General features: G+C 43.9%; 1 protein-coding gene across 3 annotated transcripts in view; it reads right to left on the bottom strand.

The window, feature by feature from the left end:
- Window positions 1–20923, bottom strand: part of bcar1 (BCAR1 scaffold protein, Cas family member) — an 81893-nt gene that overhangs the window by 40485 nt on the left and 20485 nt on the right. The window contains exon 1 of one of the 3 annotated variants that reach the window (XM_070907718.1): window positions 6483–6555. The exons of the other annotated variants lie outside the window; for them this stretch is intronic. Coding sequence (XP_070763819.1) covers window positions 6483–6494 — 12 coding nt within the window. The 5' untranslated portion in view covers window positions 6495–6555. Of the gene's footprint in view, window positions 1–6482; window positions 6556–20923 lie in introns of those variants that run through there. 3 annotated transcript variants of the gene reach the window in all.

Consider the following 20923-nt stretch of genomic DNA (forward strand, 5'->3'; position numbering starts at 1 on the left):
GCTGAGACTGCAGCGTTGACTCTATGATTCAGCACTGAGCGGGGGGGGGGGGCATCCAGTGATTCATAGCTTGTTGTTGTCGGCTAACTGTACTCCACTGTGCTGTGAAACCAATGGCAGAGAATGACAGGTATATGATGAAGGCAGGAGCGTAAGCAGAAGTTAGACTTCACATACTCTAGTTGAGAGACTTTTGCCTTAGTGTCTTAACCCACCAAGGTTTCACAACATTAGCCAATTCAAGAGGTCCAACAACTGAGTCTGATCCTTACTAGACTTAAGTCCCAAATGTTGTGTATACTTCTCAGTCTGTATTTACATTAATTACATTAATATTTATTTTGTTCTCTGGTACTGCAGTTTAGTATGGAAGTTCATTCTTGACCTTTGGTGACAAGAATGTGAAAAATAATCGAAGCGAAAAGGTCCACTTGATCAGTCGCATCTCATGGAGTTCTGTTTGAGCTTTTAAAAGGTCCTGTTAAGCAGTTAAAAAAAGGACCTTTGAGTTTAGATTATTTTGTTACACATCAGAAAGAGTGTTTCCATTTTAACCCTTTATCAGGCACTCATTGAAATACTTACAACACAAAATTTCAACCCTAGAGTGTCATTGCAGGACACAACAAGACTTTTTTACTTTTGTGACTTTTTTACTTTTGTGACATTTTTAAAAATATTCAAGTTTTATGTTGAAAATCAAGATCAATGAAGTTACCATATATGGTTCCTTGCCGGATAAAGGGTTAAGTAAGATTCAGTAATGACTCTCATGTTGAATGTCTCTGGAGTGTAGAAAGACACACGTGAAAAAGAGAGGAATAGGCATTCAACCCGGGAAGCTTTCTTGCTGTCACCCTACAGTGCTTAAGAATGCTGATTTGCATGGGAACGTCCTCCGTAATGGGCAGCCCATGACCAGTGTGGCATGAGTCAGTCCAGAACAGGACAAGGCCTTGTCCCTCAGCACTGATGCAAATCTCAATGTGTCTCTAAGACACTGCGGCGTTAATGTCCAAAGTGACTGTGGTCACTTATCTGGCAGATTTCATAGGCTCAAAGAGACTTGACGTGACAATACAATTATCATATCTCACATATTGTTGGTTTGGAATATTGGGCATCCTGGTGGCCTAGACGCTTAAGATGCTGACCGTGTGATCGCAAAGTCCCTGATTCGAGTCTGGTCGGAACCTTTGTGGCATACTTCACCCCTCTTTTGTCTGATCCTATCACCTCTGTCTACAGTACGCTATCGAATAAAGGAAAAATGACTTGAATGTTTTATATAAAATTCATGCTCACACTGATGGACAGAACTTTTAGAAAATGCATATTTTTTTCCCCCACCGTGAATTGACATCTGACCCTCCACCTTTAATGTGGTTCTCATGATATAGGACACTTCCATGTACCAGCAATAATAATGTCACACTACTTACATATATATTATATATATATATATTACTATAATGAATTGCAAAATACGCTAGGATAAAGGTCCCCACTAGATCCTCAACATGCAGCCTGGTGAATTCTGTATATTCTGGGTTGGTTGCACTGTTAGCTGCAACAGGAATGGACTTGGACTTCACTTATACATGGCGCTCTTCAACCGTAACGGTTTCCAAAGTGCTTTACAGATCTGGTCTCATTCACACACACATTCACACACCGATGGCGACCGAGCTGCCATGTAACCACCTCCCCCAAACCCGCTCTCCCCGGTGCGACATTGCTAACCAACTGCACCACCATGCCGCCCTTCCAGGATGGGCTCAATCTGTTATGACGAACTTTTACACTGGTGGCAGAGAAGATAAACCTACATTACAACCGCAAAAAACACCAGTAATTATTGGTGAGAATGACACAATAAATACTGATGCACTCATATTTCAAAGTGCATCATCTTGATCATGTCAGACAAGTCCTGTCATCTTCACTTTCCCACTCTCATTTAGTACCAAATCATATACAGCACTGGCTGCTTGGCAATATCTTCCATATATGTGTGTGATCAAACCCTGGTCTCCTCTTTCTAAAAACAGGTATTCGTCTAAAAAGATAAAGACCATCGTGCACAGATATTCTAAAGTTGTTCAGTCCCAGAACCCCATGGTATCTGGGTCAAAGGTGGCTCTGTCCACTGAGTCACGTTCACAGGCATGCGTGAGTCACATAGGACTACAAATGCTGTGTGTTGGGACAAACTGTCAGGTGAAGTGAAAACCACAGTTGTCAGGTGTCTAACCAAGAGAATACAGTGCAGAACTTTACTGACTATTTATTGACTGGCTGGCGTGCGTTCTGATTGGGCGATTCACCGATCCACTGGTTGACTGACTTTATGGGTGACACCTGTGTGCGCTTTAACTCTGGGGTCAGCGAAGATGACTGTGTTCGGTGGATCTGTATGTGTGTGGTTTGGTAGATAGTAGATGAGGGGGTGGGTCGCAAATCATCGGAGCCTGAACACTACCCTGGATGGGGTGGGGGGTGTATGTGTCATGAAGGAGACAGAGGGGAATTCCTGCTGTAAGCCAGGCCTCCATGACTCAGTCAGTGAGTCAGGAGAAATGTGTGCTGTCACAATGAGGACCACCGAGAATGCTTACTCCAAAACTGAGACCGTCATTCGTATCTTTATATGTCTGCAAATAACGCCTAAATATAAAACAACAAGGGGGAAAAGACAGCTAGGTATAAGGGGTCTGTGATGTGGTTGTAACATAGACTAACCATAGTGCCTACAGAAAACCCTTTCCACTGACTAAAAACATCTTCTTCCTCTGTGCCATAGAGCTCCATTGTTGTTCCAAAACTATTAAAAACACATCAGTGAGCGGCATGGTGGCGCAGTGGTTAGCACTGTCGCACGGGAGGTGAAGCTGGTTAGAGCGGGTTGGGGGACCAGCACCTTGCATGGCAGCTCGGTCGACATTGGTGTGTGAATGTGTGAGTGAATGGGTGAATGAGACTTAGCTGTAAAGCGCTTTGGCAACCGTGAAGGTTGAAAAGCGCTATATAAGTGAGATCATTTACCATTTACACTGTTGCACTGGGTGACATGTTCCTTCGATTACAACGAACGAACACACACACACATTGTAGTTTATTTGGACTCAATCCCACACACACTGTAGTCCTGCCGCCCCAAAATACTCACTAGAGCACCAAATGTGGATTCATCCACTGTTGAATATAGTCCCCAACAAAACGCATTGTTGGTTTGGTAAATGGTAAAGGGTCTTCACTTATATGGCGACCGAGCTGCCATGCAAGGTGCTGGCCTCCATCGGAGCAAGTTAGGGTTCAGCGTCTTGCTCAAGGACACTTTGACATGACGGGGGGAGCCGGGGATCGCTCTACCCTGCTCTACCTCCCATGCGACAGTGCTAACCACTGCGCCACCATGCCGCCCCAGTTTGGGTCTTTTCACTTTAGACAATTTGTTGACAATTAAATGAAAAGAAGATTTCTGTAGAAAATATGTATGTGCTTTGTAAAAAGTATATTCCTCAAAGAAAGGTATCCAAGTACAATTTTGTATTGGTGCTGTCATTTTCCAAATTTCAAATGAATACCCAGCCCATAACTAACGCTCATCAGGACTTTCTTTAAAACATAGAACAATATCTCTGCATCATCATAAACCATCTAGGCACTTCCAAATTGGGGGGTTTCTAATGAGCGTGGGACAACAATGTCCATTTTGTATTTCTGAGTGTCCTTCATTTATACTTCATTATCCCACATGCTGTAGCTCAAAACACAGTGAGCACAGTGAGTGCAATGGGAACACACATCAGTCTAATCCTGTTGTCAACACTTCCATCTGATAGCTCCTTTCTTCGCATTTGATCCATCTGATAGGTCAACAGGCAAGATTAGAGGAGTGTTTTTATTGGCCAGGACCAAGTTAGAGTCAAGGAAACCTGATTCTTTGGATGAATGAGTGAGACTGATATTCTCTCACTAACATATGATATGGAGGGAATCCTCTTCATCTATCTTAAGCCAGCACTGTTTCCTGGCCCTGTTAACGCCTCCTCACTTCTGAGATGATGTGTCACCACTTGTCTGCTAAAGCTTGGGACACAAGCGGAAACCTACAAAGACTGGACAAACCACACATAAATACTGTGTTTCTACCAACTTGCATAGAGTGTTTGGTCTTTGACTGTCAGGAGGGAGCATAAACATTACGACTGAGTAGATACACCAAACAAGACTCGTCAGTAACCTGTGGAGGTCTGGCGGTAGACGACCCTGCAAATCCCGCAAGATCGGCAACTGTCGTGTGGTCTTGTTCCAGATGAGATCCTGGATGGGGAGGCGTGTACACTGTAGAGCCAACAGGGACTCTACTGGAGCTGAGTGAACTTTGTAAAACGAAGCTAGCTCCAACTGTCAACACCGACTGACCCAGACTGGAACAGACCAACAGTCCAACTTGGTCCCATCAGCCGTCACGTCCAAATTATATTCAGAAATAACTGTCCCAATGCGTGTCCCCGCCTTAAGCGCAGCCTTGAAATCTGACTGTATTGATGTGTGTGCGCATGCGCCGACGTGCATGCAGCCGGTTACAGTCGCTCCTGTTTGTTTTCTTCTTTTTCATACTTTTCTCCTTTATTTCTTTATTTAACTCAGAACTTTTTTTAAGTACTGACTTTTGAAGTTGTACCCTTTTAAATTATGCTATTTTTCTACTCTGGAATGGGAGCACCGGTACTGTACAATTTCCCCCCGGGGATCAATAAAGTATTTCTGATTCTGATTCTGATTGTAATAGTTGGAATAGCTGAAATTTGTAATAGGAACTACAGAACCTTACTCGGTATGGGGATGCACCTTGGGTAAACTACCCGGTTCAGGTCTAGGAAGTCCTGGGTGCATGGTTTGGTTCAGCAATTCCTTTGACTCCTGATTTATCTTTATGTGGGGACAGATCTCAAATATATATATATATATATATATATATATATATACATATACATACACAAGTGTGCATTTTCAGTTATGAAGGGACCTGTTTTGGATTTGTGTAGAAGTGTTTCTTTACTTTTGATTTCATAATAACTTGCATCTTTTATTTGATTTTTGATGGAGCTTTTGAGGCCACCAGCTTCACCTATTTCGACATTTAAGCGATTTATTGTCCACTTAAAGTGAAACATTGACATTAAATCTCAGTAAACAACATGGCAGTGCTGTACAGTCAATGGGAAAGCTCCGACATGGCTGCCTCCGTTCCACAACAGTGGAATGTTATTTCATATTAATTACACACTAATTACTGGCGTGTAATTACTAGTTGCACACACAGCGATCTGCTCCACAGTATTTCACTGTCTGCCACATTCCTGACTGTGTAGTTACCCCAAACACACACACACACACACACAGACACACACACACACACACAGTGGTATGACATGAGCAGTGAGCCAACATTGACGCAGAAGCCTTCAAACAATAGCAGGGAAGGACCGTTGCAGCCAGTTTCTTTTTATTCTCTTTCTATCTGTCCTCCTCTCCTTCCATTCTGTCAAACTTCTCCTTCTCCCCCTCCTCACCAAACCATTATTCTCTTCCCCCCAGCCAACCAGCCCCCCTTCTGTCTTTCTCTGTTTCACTAAATCAATGTCATATTCAATACTTGCACATATCATCTCGTCCTGCCTCCCTTTCTGCTCTTGTTGCACTGAAGTCTTTTTTGCTCTTTCAGCCTCCCTCTGTCCTCTAGCCATAAAACCTTCATTTCTCCCGACTTTCCTCTGAGTCAGCAGAAAGACAGCCCTCGACTCTCTCTCTCTCTCTCTTTCTCTCTCTCTCCTTTCTTTCTTTCTTTCTTTCTTCCCGGAGCCATAAACCGGACGATAGCCTTCTGCTGTGCGTTCCGAGTCTGTGCAGTGATGCATTCAAGGAAGAACATTTAAAAGAAAGCATGCGTTCTCAAGAGGATTAAAAGGCATCAAGAGACAAACTTTTACTGAATTCTTGTCAAGCATCCAGATACGAAACCTGGAAATGTCACTTTTTGCTTCATTGTCTCTTTTCTCAACTTGCTTTTGATGTTTTACTTATTTCTTAGAGCACATAGTTTCTATTTTATGTTATATTCAATGGCCTGACAAAAAGTCAAGTCTTTTACTGTCTTACTTAAAAACGTTTAAACTATTTAGCAACTTTTTGAGCCTGAACATTCCTTCACAGGACAGTGAAGTCTCCTTGACCTGCGTGTACTGACTTTAAACCCTCGACCACAAACACAGACACACACACACACACACACACACACTCCCTGCTGAGAGCCAACAAAAGGTAGGAATCTGCAGAGAAAATGTTAACTCCAGACTCCCTCTGCTCCCCCTTCGCATTTTCAAGTCTCCCTTGATTTTGCATACACACACTTAAATCTCTCTCTCTCTCACACACACACACACACACACACACACACACACACACACACTCACCAGATAGTTCATTTTGTCCCTGCTGCAGTGAGGCGGCTGTGTGGTAACTCCGGGGCAGGGCTGTAGCTCAGCCCCTGTGAGACACTTTGCAAACTAGATCCTTTGTGGAGAGTAGATCCCAAAAGATCCCAAAACTCCTCCAGGTCTCCTCCTCCTCCGCCCTCCTTCCTTCCTTCCTTCCCTCCTATGTCCTCCCGTCCTCCCTCCGTTTTCTTCTCTGTGTCTCTCCTTCTGTCTTGTTCAGTCTTGTTTTCGGTAGTCGAGCAGATCCTGTCACATTCTGCCGCTCCGTGATCTCACACCGCAAGAATGAAATCGCTGCTTGGCCCATTTACTTCTACCCCGCTCACCCCTTCGTTCTCCCTTGATCTCCCTCCCTCCCTCTCTCTCTCTCTCTCTCTCTCTCTCTCTCTCTCTCTCTCTCTCGCTTGCCTGAGGAAAAGAGGGAGGAGTGTGTAACCCGACACGTCACTTCCTGTTGGATCCTGATATTCCCTCTACCCAGTCTGGCCATTGGCCTGAGGAGCTCTTCTCATGCAAATAAGCTTTGCCCTCCCACTGTCCCCACTCCCTCCTCTCTCTCTCCCCCTGGCTGTGAGAGAGTGTCAGTGCTTTTGAATGCTGCTGAGACGCTCTCATACAGTGTGCTGCACATGAGCATGAGGCAACATTACCTCATCTAATTGTCTTTACCCTCAGATTGGAGTTCCTCTGTCACCCTGCCTTAAAAAGACCAGTGGTTCCCAACCTGGGGGTCGCCAAAGCTCCACTGGGGGTCGTGAAGCCCTCTTGATTTCAAGGGTGTAAGAATTTTTATATATATGTAACCTGTAAGTGTAAGGGTTATTTTAGAAGTTATATCTTTATTATAAAGCCAGGCTGCTTGGACTGTTAAAACTTATGTATGATAGTCAAATTAAAAGAAAGTCATGATGTTAATTGTACAGTAAATTGTTGTAAAAAAATATAATGATATACAATGGTAAAATACGGTCCCTTGAGAAAAAGATATAGACAATCCTATATTTTTTTCACCGGTGCTGGAATCCATCACTACAGACTTGAAAGATAAGTAATAAAGTTTTGGGAAAATGTGTACAAAATAGACATATAGAATATGGCATCTTAGGTATGAATATTCCTATGTTTATGTCATATATGATGCTTTATTTAAAAAAAAAAGGAAAAAGAATACTAAGGAGAAATTTAAGGGGAAAAGTGGAACTCATAGGCACATAAAGGCTGCAATAAGACAAGGTGAAACAACCCGAGAGAGAGAAATACACTGTAATGAATGCATTATCGAAATCTTGCACACACACACACACACACAAAAAAAATCTGTTAAATAAACTATGAAACACTGTAAAGAGACCAATTGAAGTTGTTGAGGAGATTCTTCTCAGATCAGTCTATAAAACACTATTTTCCCCTTGTGGTGCGACCGGGTAAAAAGAATAAATCCTTGTATATTTTCAATTTTCATTCCACTTGTATGGATGAATATCCAGCAGAAGGGTACCAAATATCGTGCGACACGGTGCACGGGTTGTGATTCTTTCTGTAAATGTTCCTTCCATGTCTGAATGAAGACACCTACGGTATGTCTGAATGATTAAAAGCCATCATAAATAGATGAAGCCAGAGCTACAGAGATCTAACCAGGCGAGAGCCAATCGTGCTCCTTTTAATGCACAGAGTTTGTTTACCACTCTGCTCCTCTAGTGGAGTGAGGATCGCTTCCAGAGCGGACACAGGACCGCAATGCTGACCACCCTTGCCTGTTCTTGGGGTGTCATTTCTCTATTAAAATACATTTTAACGCACAAACAAAGCTAAACAAGCTGTGCAACAGGAAATAAAACGACATTGCATGTAGAAAACAACGAGTCAGAGCATGCGTGTGAAGGCAGCGTTGGGCGAGATCTAGTTCCATGTCAAGAAATTGTTGAGACTGCTGTAACATGACTTCATGACACCCAGACAAGAGATACAGAACAAACAAACAAGTCTCAATATCAGCACTTATCTCCCCAAGATAAGATCTCCCCAACCCCTTACTTTCTGAGGGGTCTACCAGAGGACAGCGGAAGAGCTATGCCACAGGAAGCAGAGGTCTGCTTCTGTATGCGGGTCTTATTGGGGGAAATTTCTGACTTAATAGCCCGTCAACTTGCCAGTCAATCACGGGGCTGGCACACAAACAACCATTCACGCTCACACGGAGCCACCAATTAAGTTAAGATGCTTAATTGTCTTTGGACTACGGGAGGAAGCTGGAGTACCCGGAGAAAACCCATGCATGGAGGTACAACGAATAACACACTGGTAGACGCTGATTAGGGTTGTGTCATTAGGCAACCCCCAAACTCCACGAGAGCACTACGGAACATCAATAACCAATTAACACTGCGCATTGCGTCATTAACACTGAAACAGAAAAAGTGAGCCGAGAGAAGAAAAGGCAAAAATGTAATGAAATGGGGAATTGAAAGAATTAAACAGGCTGTAAACTCTGCAGAGAGATCTAGAGTTAGTTAGTTAACATGAAGCTAATGTTCATCTGCAGTCCCTCCGCAGGTCACAATCAAACCATACACTAAATAAACTAGACAAGACTCAAAATACAAAGTTATACACAGTACAGATATACAGAGAAAGTCCAGATTTGACTCGGACGACAAATGAATCAACTGCTTGCCCAGAAGCAATACTTCTGATCAAAAAGTCCATCAAAAAGTTCTCTTGGTTTCAGCTTTTATGGTTTTATATGGCCGCCATGTCCGTGATGCAGATTGATAAGGTTGCATAGTAGCTTAGCAGGTTGTGGTGGAAACTTTCTGTAAGTATTTAGTGGACATTTACCAGCGCATGGCCGGTTTTTACCTGACCGGAACCGTGTGGTGATCCCACTGACTTCCATTCAATTCAATTCAATTTTATTTATATATCATGAACAACACTTCCATAGCACAGGTAATCAGCATTGGAGCAGCAGCAATGATGTGAAAAGCGTGGCCATGAATCTCAGCTTGTAGAACGGTTAAAATTTGGCGAGACTTCTGACAAGTACGTTTCATGATAAGACGAACGGTTTCCTTGGTGTAATAGGAAATGTAGGTCTGCTGCACCTGCCAAGCTGCGTCTCCAGGCTGTCTGCCATCTTTTCAGATGACAAGATGAAGGAACATGTCACCCAGTGCAGCAGTGTGGCTCATTGATGTGTTTTTAATAGCTTTTAGACAGTGGAGCTCTACGGCACAGAGGAAGAAGATACATCAGGCTTTTAGATACACACACACACACACACACACACAGTACTTGCTAGTAGATTCATTGTTGGTTTGGGTCTGCACATGAGAACAGAATATTGCCAGCCTTATTCACATATGGTAACGACTCAGGAGTGAAAGTGTGTCAACAGGACTGGCCTAGACTAGAACTGACCAACTTAGCCCGATCAGTTGTTGCACCCGTACCATAATCAGCCCAACTAAGGTAATGGGTGTCTAGTGCTTTAGTGTAGATGGGAGTCCAGTGTGACTGGCAAAAAGTGGCCACAAAGAAGAAGAAGAAGAAGGGAAGTCTTACGTGGGAAAACTCACGTTTTCAACCAAATCAGCTCCAAAGTGAAGGTATCATTCAAATATTTTGGCCATGGACCCTCTTGGTTCTCCCTGCCTCTCCTCGAATCTTGGGAGAACAGAAGTTACATTGTGTCTGATGTGGACCAGCACTGGTGCCAACTATCCAGCGGAACATTCCACACACACCTACACACACACACACTTCACCCTCGATGACCTAGGCACTGCCCTCTCTGATCGCCACACTCGACAACAACAGCCTCTGTCACACTGACCTACACATGGCAAATGCATGCCACACACACAGAAAGAAGTCATTGAGGATTAAGCAATGCGGGTCAATGTGAATCTGAATATGGTAATAGCCCCTGCTGGGAAGTGGCTTCATGAACACTCAGTTCAGGTTAAGGATCTCCAAACTGGAGCTCTGGCTCAACTTAATAAACCGCTTTGTTTTTAAAGATAAGTCGGTGATCCTCCATCCTTGAATCCCCCCTGGTGTCCGGTGAAGTTTTCATAAGGTGTGTCTTTACTCCTGGACCAAGGCCAAGATGGAAAATGGACAACCAGGCAGCTATGATTTCTGGCTGCCATCTTTGTTTGGGTCAAGCAATGAAGGAGCACCTTGTGAAAAGCATTCAAGAGGGAGTACCTTTGTAGTGGCAGGATAGAAGAGTCCTTGAGGATTACGGATTCATTCTATAACTCCAATGACATCATCAGTGTAAAGATCTGATTACTTGATAAAATCAAAACTCTTGCAACACAATGCAACGCCGTCCGACAAGACAGTGAATCGTGGAGACCAGCACCTTGCATGGCAGCTCGGTGTGTGAATGTGACCTGATCTGTAGAGTGCTTTGGGAACTGTTGAAGGTTTAAGGTTGGAGAGCGCTACATAAGTGAAGACCATTTACCATTCTTGCCTATCACTGCCAGGCCTCAAAGTCAGAAACTGTCATCTTACACATAGTGGCTGTAAGTCACTTGCCTGACTGAAATAAATGAATTCCTTTTCCCCCCCCTTCATTCCAGTGTAGATTAAAACCCCCATCCTAAATAGCGGCAGAATCATATAAATGACAGTGTGTGTGTGTGTGTGTGGATGAGCATCTCCTCTCCTCTTCCATCTTCAGTCACTTCCCTCTATCTCCATTCTCTCTCCATTCACATGGCTAATAACTTCATTAACCCCTGTCAGCTCTCTGCTCTTGTCCAGCGGCTGACACACACTAATTGATGAGCTGAGTGTGTGTGTGTGTGTGTGTGCATTGGACTGTGTTCATCATTTAGGCTGCTTAGTATAAGCAAGTGATCTCTCTCAGCCCGGAGCACAAAATAAAAATGGCTACCGTTAAACCTTGTATGTCAGATGTTTGTGATGTTCATGCTTTCTGATAAGGACTATTGATAAATCCATGTGCTGATGACCATTTCCAACGCAGTCTCATATAACCCTTGAGCTAACAGCTAAAATACATTTCCAACCAAGAAAAGGGCTGTTCTCGGATTTGTTTTCGGACCCCACGAGTATAGCAACGCATCAACACGTAGCAGCACACACACGCGCACACACGCACACACACACACACAAACAAGCATAATAGGATTGGTGTGTGTCCCAGTATAAAATTCATTTCCTGTGATTGTGTGTGTGTTGAGTCAGTGAATTTTAATACCGGAATTCTATTGTTGGGTCCTATTGGGGAATGCAGCTAATGCACCCAGGAGTGTGTGTGTGTGTGTGTGTGTGTGTGTGTGTGTGAAGTGTGTGATCATGCGCAACAGTTTGTGATCAGCTGCTTATTTGAATTTTCTCTCGTCACTGTCTAAAAATCCAAACGCATTTTCTGAGGGGGGGGGGGGGGGGGGGGGGGGGGCTACAGTTTTTGGACACGTACGGAAACAAAATTCAGTTTGAACACATCTGCTCTTTTTTTTTTTTTCAGTAAAAACTGAAAATGGTGAGCACCAGACATTTAATACCTACCTACCACTTCCTACTGTAATACATCACTGTGACCAAATTACAACATGAATTAAATCAATTCCATTGATCCCATTTAACTGATTGATTAATCTATTACTTTTAATTGACCGCATTTTAAATGGGAATTAATGGGATCATATTTTAACAGTGGGTTTAAATCGGATTTTCTCCACTGATCAGCAGAAAGAAATACCTTCAAGTCAAAGTAAGCATCCCTAACCCTAACCCGACATGCCTACAAATGTATTTAAAATAAGTCCAAATATAAAACCCTAAATATTTGATGGCACAAGTGTTCACTTTGACAAACCTTCATGACCACTAATACAGTCAGTTGTTCTTATATGTGACTCGAATGGTGATCATCTGTGTGCAATCAAGTGGATTCAAGTTTTTCTGGTCCGAGTTATTTAAAAGGCCAACGGCCGCAGGGACAAATGATTTCAAGTCTATTGGTCCTGCATGTTGGCAAATTGCACCTGCGACCAAATGGAATCAACTTGCACTCCTTGGACAGGGGGGTGGCTAGGATCAGACGGGACTTTACTGGACCCTCTTCAGATTCCTAATCTTTACAGACGAGGAAGATGCCCTGCGGCCTGTTCCTGTTTTTGAGGGTACGTGACCCCCGTAGCGGCAGACAAAGGAGAACGCAAGGAGTAAAACATCCTTCACGAAGGTTTACGTCAACATTAAAATTGTAAAGCTTACGATAAAAATACATGTGCTGATTGGGCTTTTCTACACACAAGCATCCACATGAAGCATCTCCAAAGTAGGCAAGCTTTTGGGCGCATTTTGTCTTTAATAACTTCCTGTATCCACTTCTTCATCTCCTACTCTCTCTCTCTCACTCTCTTCTGCTGCAACCTTCGCATCTGTCCCCATCAGCTCTCCCTTCACCCGACTCTTCTGTCACTGATGCCCCCCGACTCTGCCACAAACACTCTCCTCTCCACTTTGCCCTCTGCCCTGTCTTGACTCAGTGCGTGTTGACAGAACCACCCTACGGCAACCGGAAGAAAACGGTGGAAATCCAAGCGCTATCGATCTCTCTCCCTCCTTATCTGCAACTAAAAACCTCTTCCTTTCGATCCAAAATGCAATCTTCCCTCTCCGACCTTTTTTTCTCTGTCAGGCAGTGACCTTCATCAAGACCAGTTATTTTAGCAGACAGTTGTGTTTCTTATTGAAATTCAATGGACTAAAGTAAAAACACAAACGAATGGTTTGGCACACAGTGCATGAGAGTAAGTATCTGAAAACTGGTCTTTTATGAATTGAATCGAGAATGGAATCAGACTCGAAATTGGATCCCATCCCCCTACCACAGAATTTTCTTTCCACTTGGGCTGTGAGTTCTGTCAAAAAATGCTTCTGGACAGCAGGACTGCAGCTTTAGCTTTTACCCGCGACTGCTCCACCTGGGGGACACTAGCCCTGGGAACTCATCACGGATGCTATTACTATATGAGAAGTTACATGAATGTACGCTGACCAGACGTCCCGGTTTGCCCCGGTATTGTCCCGGTTTCAAGCTTGGTGTCCCGAGTCCCGACAAATATCTGTAAAACACTGGTTTTCAACATTCAAATACCAAATTGTCCCGATTTTCACCACAACTAAAAATAATAATTACAACATTACACTTGTTTCCAGCACTTTCATAGACGTTTTATCATGTCAACTGTCATGCCCAAGAGAAACTTGGTCTTTTTTGCGTCTTTTCTAAAAGAGCTCCAGAGGGTTTACCCCTTCCTTCGTAAAAGTACCCGGCAACGAAGATACTTGCGTTCACGGCATCCATGGTGTTGAAAGCTGCACTCGGTACGAGTGCTAAGCGCTAAAATAATTGCCCCCAATAGTGGATGCATACGCACGTATGCGTGTTCATGAAAATGCGGGACATTTTAGGGTCCCGGTTCAGGGGATTTGAAAATATGGTCACCCTACATGAATATGAACATGCAGTGTAGATACTGTATATTACTGTCTATCTTTTCAGCCATTTTTTGGGGGGGGTACAAAAGGGCTTTTTAGTAAAGATGAGAGAAAGTGTTTCGACAGACTTCCTGCTAAAAAACAGGGTGGCTGGAAAAGTCCAGAGTGAGGGTTCATCCACACACACACACACACACACACACACATCCATGTACAGAGGGAAGGAGATTGTGCACAAACAGTCCTTCTGTGACTGTGATGTCAGAGCTCGGCAGGGGTCAGGGGTCAGGAACAAAAAAAATGACGTGACTGGTTGATTAAATGACCCAGTGGACACACACACACACACACACACACACACACACACACAGCAGAAGTTAAACATTTCTTCACAAACAGGCCCCACAGCAGAACTGAAATAAAATAAAAGCAAATAGCCTCGTTCAGAATGGAACTTGCGAAAGAAATCATAACAGAAGCTTTATTGTACAAAGGGCTTCTGCAGTCGTGTCTCTCATGCCTCCATCCTGGAGGTCAACAGTCTTTTTTTTTTTTTTATCAGCTGTAATCTCTTTCAATATGGGACCGCACAGTGTGAATGCATCCTATTCACTGCACAGTAACAGCCATTCAGAGCTGTCTGGGGCCATTATCATAAAACTGCGGCATGAATGCCACCCTGTCAGCGCGACATAAAGAAGACAAAAACACACTGGACACCTATTGTAGAGAGATAACACGTCCAATTCGCACTTGTCTTTACAATGAAGTTTCAGGCAGTTATTAGTCCGACCGAGGGGATGTTTGACTGATACGGCGCTAACGTATTTTGTGATTCAGGCGTGTAAGTAGAGCTGAACATTTAAAGGTAGCGATTAGGGCAGGGTATCGACAACATTTTTTGGTATTGGCATAAATTGTGTCTGTAGCGCGGAGCATCACAAGCTGTCAAGTACCCAAACGTTTCAAACCGCAGCCGTTGCTAGTGGTGATTACACTGAACTCTTGTCATATTCCACATTCTCACAGGCTGACTCAGTGGAGAATCAGTCAAGCCAGAGGCAACACTTTGTTCTACTATGGCAGACAATCAGCTCTTTGACAGTGAAGTAAAATGACAGCCACTGTAGGGAACATCTCACACACACACACACACACACACACACACACACACACACACACACACACACAACACACAGCCTTCGGGATGTGTCAAGCATGGACCTATTCACCTTCCTGTCTCGCACACCATCGCCACACTCTCTCTACGTAGTGGGCTGTCTCTCTCTCTTCCTGCGGCCAGTACATTTTGAATCAGCAAAAGTAAAGTACCACTACCGCTGGGACAAATATTTCTTCTGTACCACTTCAAATCGTTTTACAACTGGCTTAGCACTGCTGCTTCTAAAGGCATGGAGCATGCTTCTCAATGTGCATGGGTGTGAATCACAGATGTAGTCGTCGCACTTTATATATATATATATATATATACATATATATATATATATATAAGTGTATGTATAACACAGGAAGTTGGATCAACCAATCACTGAGCTCACCATCAGTCTCATTCAGCGGTTACATTACTCTTCAACATCAACATCACACCGATTAGCACTCCAAGCTGACAATCTTGCAGTGAAGTAGCAGAGGCCCTGTTCACACCTGGCTGTCCTCCGGCTGCGCTGCCTCAACTCTCTGTGATTTACGGGGTTTCCTGATCGACAGACAGCTTTACTTGTTGAAGTAACCGCTAACTGTAGCTGCGGTTAGTCAGTTAGCTAGCTCAGTTAGCCGTGCAGCTAGCGCTCCGCTGCCCGAACTCAGAGCACCGGGGTAGTGTTGGTACTTACACCGCTAGCACCGGCGCTTTGGAGGTTTAATAACGCTTTATTTAAGCGTTTACAGCTAATAGACTAGAATAGGCTAGCTGCACGACTAACTAGGCTAATTAGCTAGCAGTGGTTACTTTAGCAACAAGTAAAGCTATCTGTCCGTCAGGAAACTCACAGAGAGTGGAGGCAGAGTAGCCGGAGGACATCAAAATATTTTCTCCATAAAACACGTTTTTTCAGCAATCACAAGTTTCAGCAGAATCAGTTCTGTCCAGAGCTGTCCACTTGCGATCGGATCACCCGGGACGCATGTTGATACCAGGTCTGAACGGGGGCCAGCGTCTAGTTGGGTTGGATTGCTTAATGAGGGGTGTTCCTAAACAAGTGCGTCCTGTCTTGTAGAATTACACATTCATCAGATGCGTCATTCACATTTAAAACAACATGCCACAATGTTGGTGTTGGTGTTAGGGCCACAAGGGTGCAGCGTCACACATGCGGGGACACAGATGAAACCGACATCTATCATCAGGCTCTGGCTAAAAGGGTGAACAAGTGAATTTCTGTGAATGTTGCACTGTTCCCTCTGTCATCTTTGGCGACTAAAACTACTGCAACTTTGCGTTTTCTCGTCATAAAGCAGATGTCGGGACCGCCTGACATCTATATCAATCATGGCTTCAGATGAGTCTAAAGCGGTGTGAAACACTTGGGACTGAGTGGCCGCTCCAACTGAAGGCACACCTCTGCTGCAGTGTGTTCACATATCCCCCCACTCTAGTCAGTTTCTGTTGCCTCCTGACGCATCAAACGACTTATTAGAGCAGACGTTTGGTGTTATTACTCCTCCACTCCATGCTGTGAGGACCTACCTCCACCTGTGGTGCCCCCTGCAGGCAGTCAAACATTCTACAGAACACCTGGAGGACAGGGAGGGAACCACAGAAGACACAGTGCACATACATGAGCATGGAAAACATACAAGGAAAACTGTATCTTCTTAAATCTTCTTAAAAGTCAAGCCAGTTTTGAATGTTCATATGTTCTAACATATATTCTGTATACATCAGGTGGAGGTGCATCTGGCCGGGGGAGTGTTTGACAGATAAGAGTTTAAGTGAGCCTACCTTCAGATCATTTATCATTTGATACCTCCCCTACACACACACACACACACACACGCACACAGAGGGAGGAGGTTACTATAGCAACCGGGCCTGAAGGGCCAGTGAATCAGTCTGGACTGATCTAGATTTGCTGATAACACATATAAAGGACACACACACACACTTGCAGTTACAGCACACGCACATCTTCACACAAAACACAAGCTGAGCTGAAACACACACACACAGCAGAAAAAAAAAAAAATGTGGATTTAAAAGACTTCCACTCAGACTGTGACACGTTCCTCATGGTGCCACCCCGCCACCCCCCCCCCTCTGCACACGACATATCTGCAGACAGGGAACACATATCATTGCTGGCTTCACCTGTATGTATGACTTTATCAAGCCTGACAGGGCCGGTACAAAAAGAGCTGCTGCTCGTGCAATGTTTTTGCACCCGGTGTGCAAGAGGGAGCCCCCATCACCTCTTACCGCTGTGGAGCTGGAAAACGTCAAGTTAGGGCTGCACAGTTAATTGATTATTCATCGCGATTTCACGATTTTGGCGTCCCACAATTTAATGATGATCGACGTGATATTAACATTTAAAATTTGCGGCCCTGCTCATAGAAAACTCTGTACACTGTATATCAGCTCAAGCGCTTCCTAAACCGACTGCCAGCCACCAGGGAGCCATCCGTTGTTCGGAAGTATTACATTTAGCTTCCGGGAGGTGCACTGTGAAAGACCAGGTCTTATTTTGATGCAAAGATGTGTACATCAGCAGGAATGCAGCACAACAGGGAAGTGAAAGAGGTGCTCTGTTTATTTGAATGCGAAAGTGCAATAAAAATATCTTGTCCCTAAAAATCAATTGTGGTAAATAATCGCAATGTCAATATTGATCAAAATAACCGGGATTATCATTTTGGCCGCCCTATAAGTGATGGATTTTAGAACTCAAGATGGAGATTAGTATATATATAAGTCCGACTCCAGTAAACAGACCAGATCCATTTACATTTACATTGCAGGGGGAGAGGAAAAAGCAGAAGGACAGATCAGTCCCTCAAAGTTCTCTGGAGGCTGTGCTGACTTTTTATAGGCCATCAGAAGTAGAGTAGGCTAATTAGCATTCAGCCTTAATATAGAACACTCGGCCATGGTCCGCACCGCCTGCTGCATGCTGCTGGAGCGCCGCGCATCCTCAGACAACACAACAGAAAGGATCACCTCAGCCTCAGTTCAGGGTCTTCACCCTGGGTGTACCTGATACGCTTCACGGCTGACATTAAGAACTGACTGGTGAGTTTTAAAGCATCAAGCTGCATCAGTGAGCTTTTACCCCCCCCCCCCCCCCCCCCCCACACACACACACACACACAGGAGCCTGATCAGCAGCTCCTGCTGGCTGCTCTTTAATCCACATAATATGTAGATTAGAAGAGATTTACTGGATTACAGATGGATTTTCACCATCAGGGCTCCTGCAAAACCTGTCTGAGGTATTTAGGCTGTTACATACTTCTGCTACGAATCATAATAACTGATCTTTCACCACCAGCGGACTAACACTTTGGTCCAGAGCAAGATATTTTTGACAATTAAGGAACGGATTACCATGATGTTTGGTTTGGATATTCACGGTTCCCAGAGGATCATTCCTAATAACCTTGGTGCCATCTGCCTTATTTCCTCAAGCGCCAACATCAGGCCAAAGGTGCTACACAAAAAATATAAAAATGTGCAAAGAGTACGGTCTAGACCTGCTCTTTATGTATAAGAGTCATGAGATAACTTTTGATGTGATTTGGCGCTAATTGAATTCATGGCTGAACACATTCATGCTCCCAGTGGGATGAAGCTTTAAATGGTAAATGTCTCACTTATATAGCACTTTTCAACCTTCACGGTTCCCAAAGCGCTCATTGTCAAAGTCTCATTGACCCATTCACACACCAATGGCAACTGCTATGCAAGGTGCTGGTCTCCATTGAGAGCAACTTAGGGTTCAGTGTCTTGCTCAAGGACACTTCAACATTATGGGGGCAGCCGGCAGCTTTTCCTCCTGTGCGACAGTGCTAACCACTGCGCCACCATGCCGCACACATGCTTCTCAAGAGTTTGTAAACTCTTGGCTCCTTTTGCTCGGTTTTGACTTGTGCTGCGCTCGTCACTGTCGCTTTTTACCCATCCGTCCAATCACAGTGGAGGAGGGGCGGGACAAATACCACAAAGACCACCTGAGATGTTTCCCTGCCCACAGAATCTCATGAAACAACACAGACCAGCGGGGGCGTCCTCTCTCCCTACGTCCTTCAGCCTTCCCTTCATCCAGAGCAAGAGCCACAGCAAATACTCTACCTTGACATTTTTACATTCAGTATTTGTTGATAACACAAACTACTTGAAACACATACTTCCGCCAATATTCCATATCATAGCAGCCAAAGTGTCTCAGCTGATAGAAACGCTGCGCTATTGATTGATAGTGCCACTTTCAGTTTTTCTTTTTCTAATGGGATGGATATATCTTGAGATTTTTGCAAGTATGACGTTGCTATGGCGTCAGTGAGCACAGTTAGTTTTGCCCATAGACTGTATATAAAGATGGACGACAGGAAAGCTCCCCAAAAGTGAAGCCAAAACGTCTCAATAATTTTATGTAGTTCTTATCCAGTTCTATATCTGCACCATGGAAAGACATGCCGCATTATCTTCTATCACTTCCAGTTTCACACTATAACCATGGAAACAGACAACCACTACTGGATTAGTTGGAAAACTGAAACTGAAAAAAAACAAAACGTCTAAACGTAATGATTACGAGGCAAGATCAAAAATTATAAAGAGCGTATTTTTAAAAAAAATCTGATTTCTAAGCAGATTTCTCCACACACTCACATCACTAGAGAGAGTGAGTCACACTAATTCCAGCAACAGGTGTCTGATGTCTGCTTCACTTTTTTGATGCATCAGTGAAGTCTAGCATCAACCCTCAGGACAAACCCTCCACATTCTACATGATAAACGCTGTATGCAGCCCAACAAGCACTTTATATTGTGAGGAGCGTTTTTGTTAACCCATTCATTTCGATGTTCTTTGTTGCTACACTGACTTGACGGACTGAGATAAAAAGCTAAGCTATTCTAGCTTCAGACTTAGTGAAGTGAAGGGAGGAAGGGTGAAAGGGAGGAGTAAACAACATGTCAGTTTGGATGAGGCACACAGTAACATGACTGACCTACATTATTCTAATGCACCAGAGGGAGAGGAAATGAATCTTACATATATTCATTCACGCTACAAACAAGGAAGCCATTAGGATTCACTGAACAGTACAGTTAATTTAAACTGCTATCAGCTAAATGTTCCTCTACACAGTTAGCGCTGATGACATTTAATACCCACTTGTTTCTGCTTAGTAACATTTTTATGTTCTAGTAATCTCTTAATGCCCATAATATCGCTTCATTCGACGCGATATGACTTTGACAGGTTTCTGCCCTCTGATGGTGGTGAACTGAATCAAAGAGGAACAAGAGGGAGCTAAGAAGAGAACTATTGCATTGGGTCTCATTATTCTAACAGATTCTGACCTTTACAGCACAAACTATTCTCACCCAGTGTCCCTCGACGCTTAAAGCTGCGCTATCAACAATGGATGCGCAATGTGCAGGTGTCACTCTTAAGAGATGATCCCGCTGAGAATCAACGTTTTTGGTCCTCTGGCTCACAACTTTACCGTTTCGGATTCAGTCGCACCTGGTTTTCAGAAGCATCTGTTTTCAGTGGAAAAGCTCCGATAAACCCACGTCATGTCCACTGCCTGCCCAGAACCAAATGGCAAACTGGCTGCTATGTGCTCCCCTGTGTTTACCAGCTAGCTAGCCTAACTGTGTCCATTTGCACAGATCGGGAGTTGGTGGAGATCGAAGCAGAACTAAAGGGAGACATCAGGTGGACACAAGCACGACT

The sequence above is a fragment of the Enoplosus armatus genome, chromosome 6, assembly GCF_043641665.1.
Source record: "Enoplosus armatus isolate fEnoArm2 chromosome 6, fEnoArm2.hap1, whole genome shotgun sequence".
Taxonomy (NCBI): Eukaryota; Metazoa; Chordata; class Actinopteri; order Centrarchiformes; family Enoplosidae; genus Enoplosus; species Enoplosus armatus.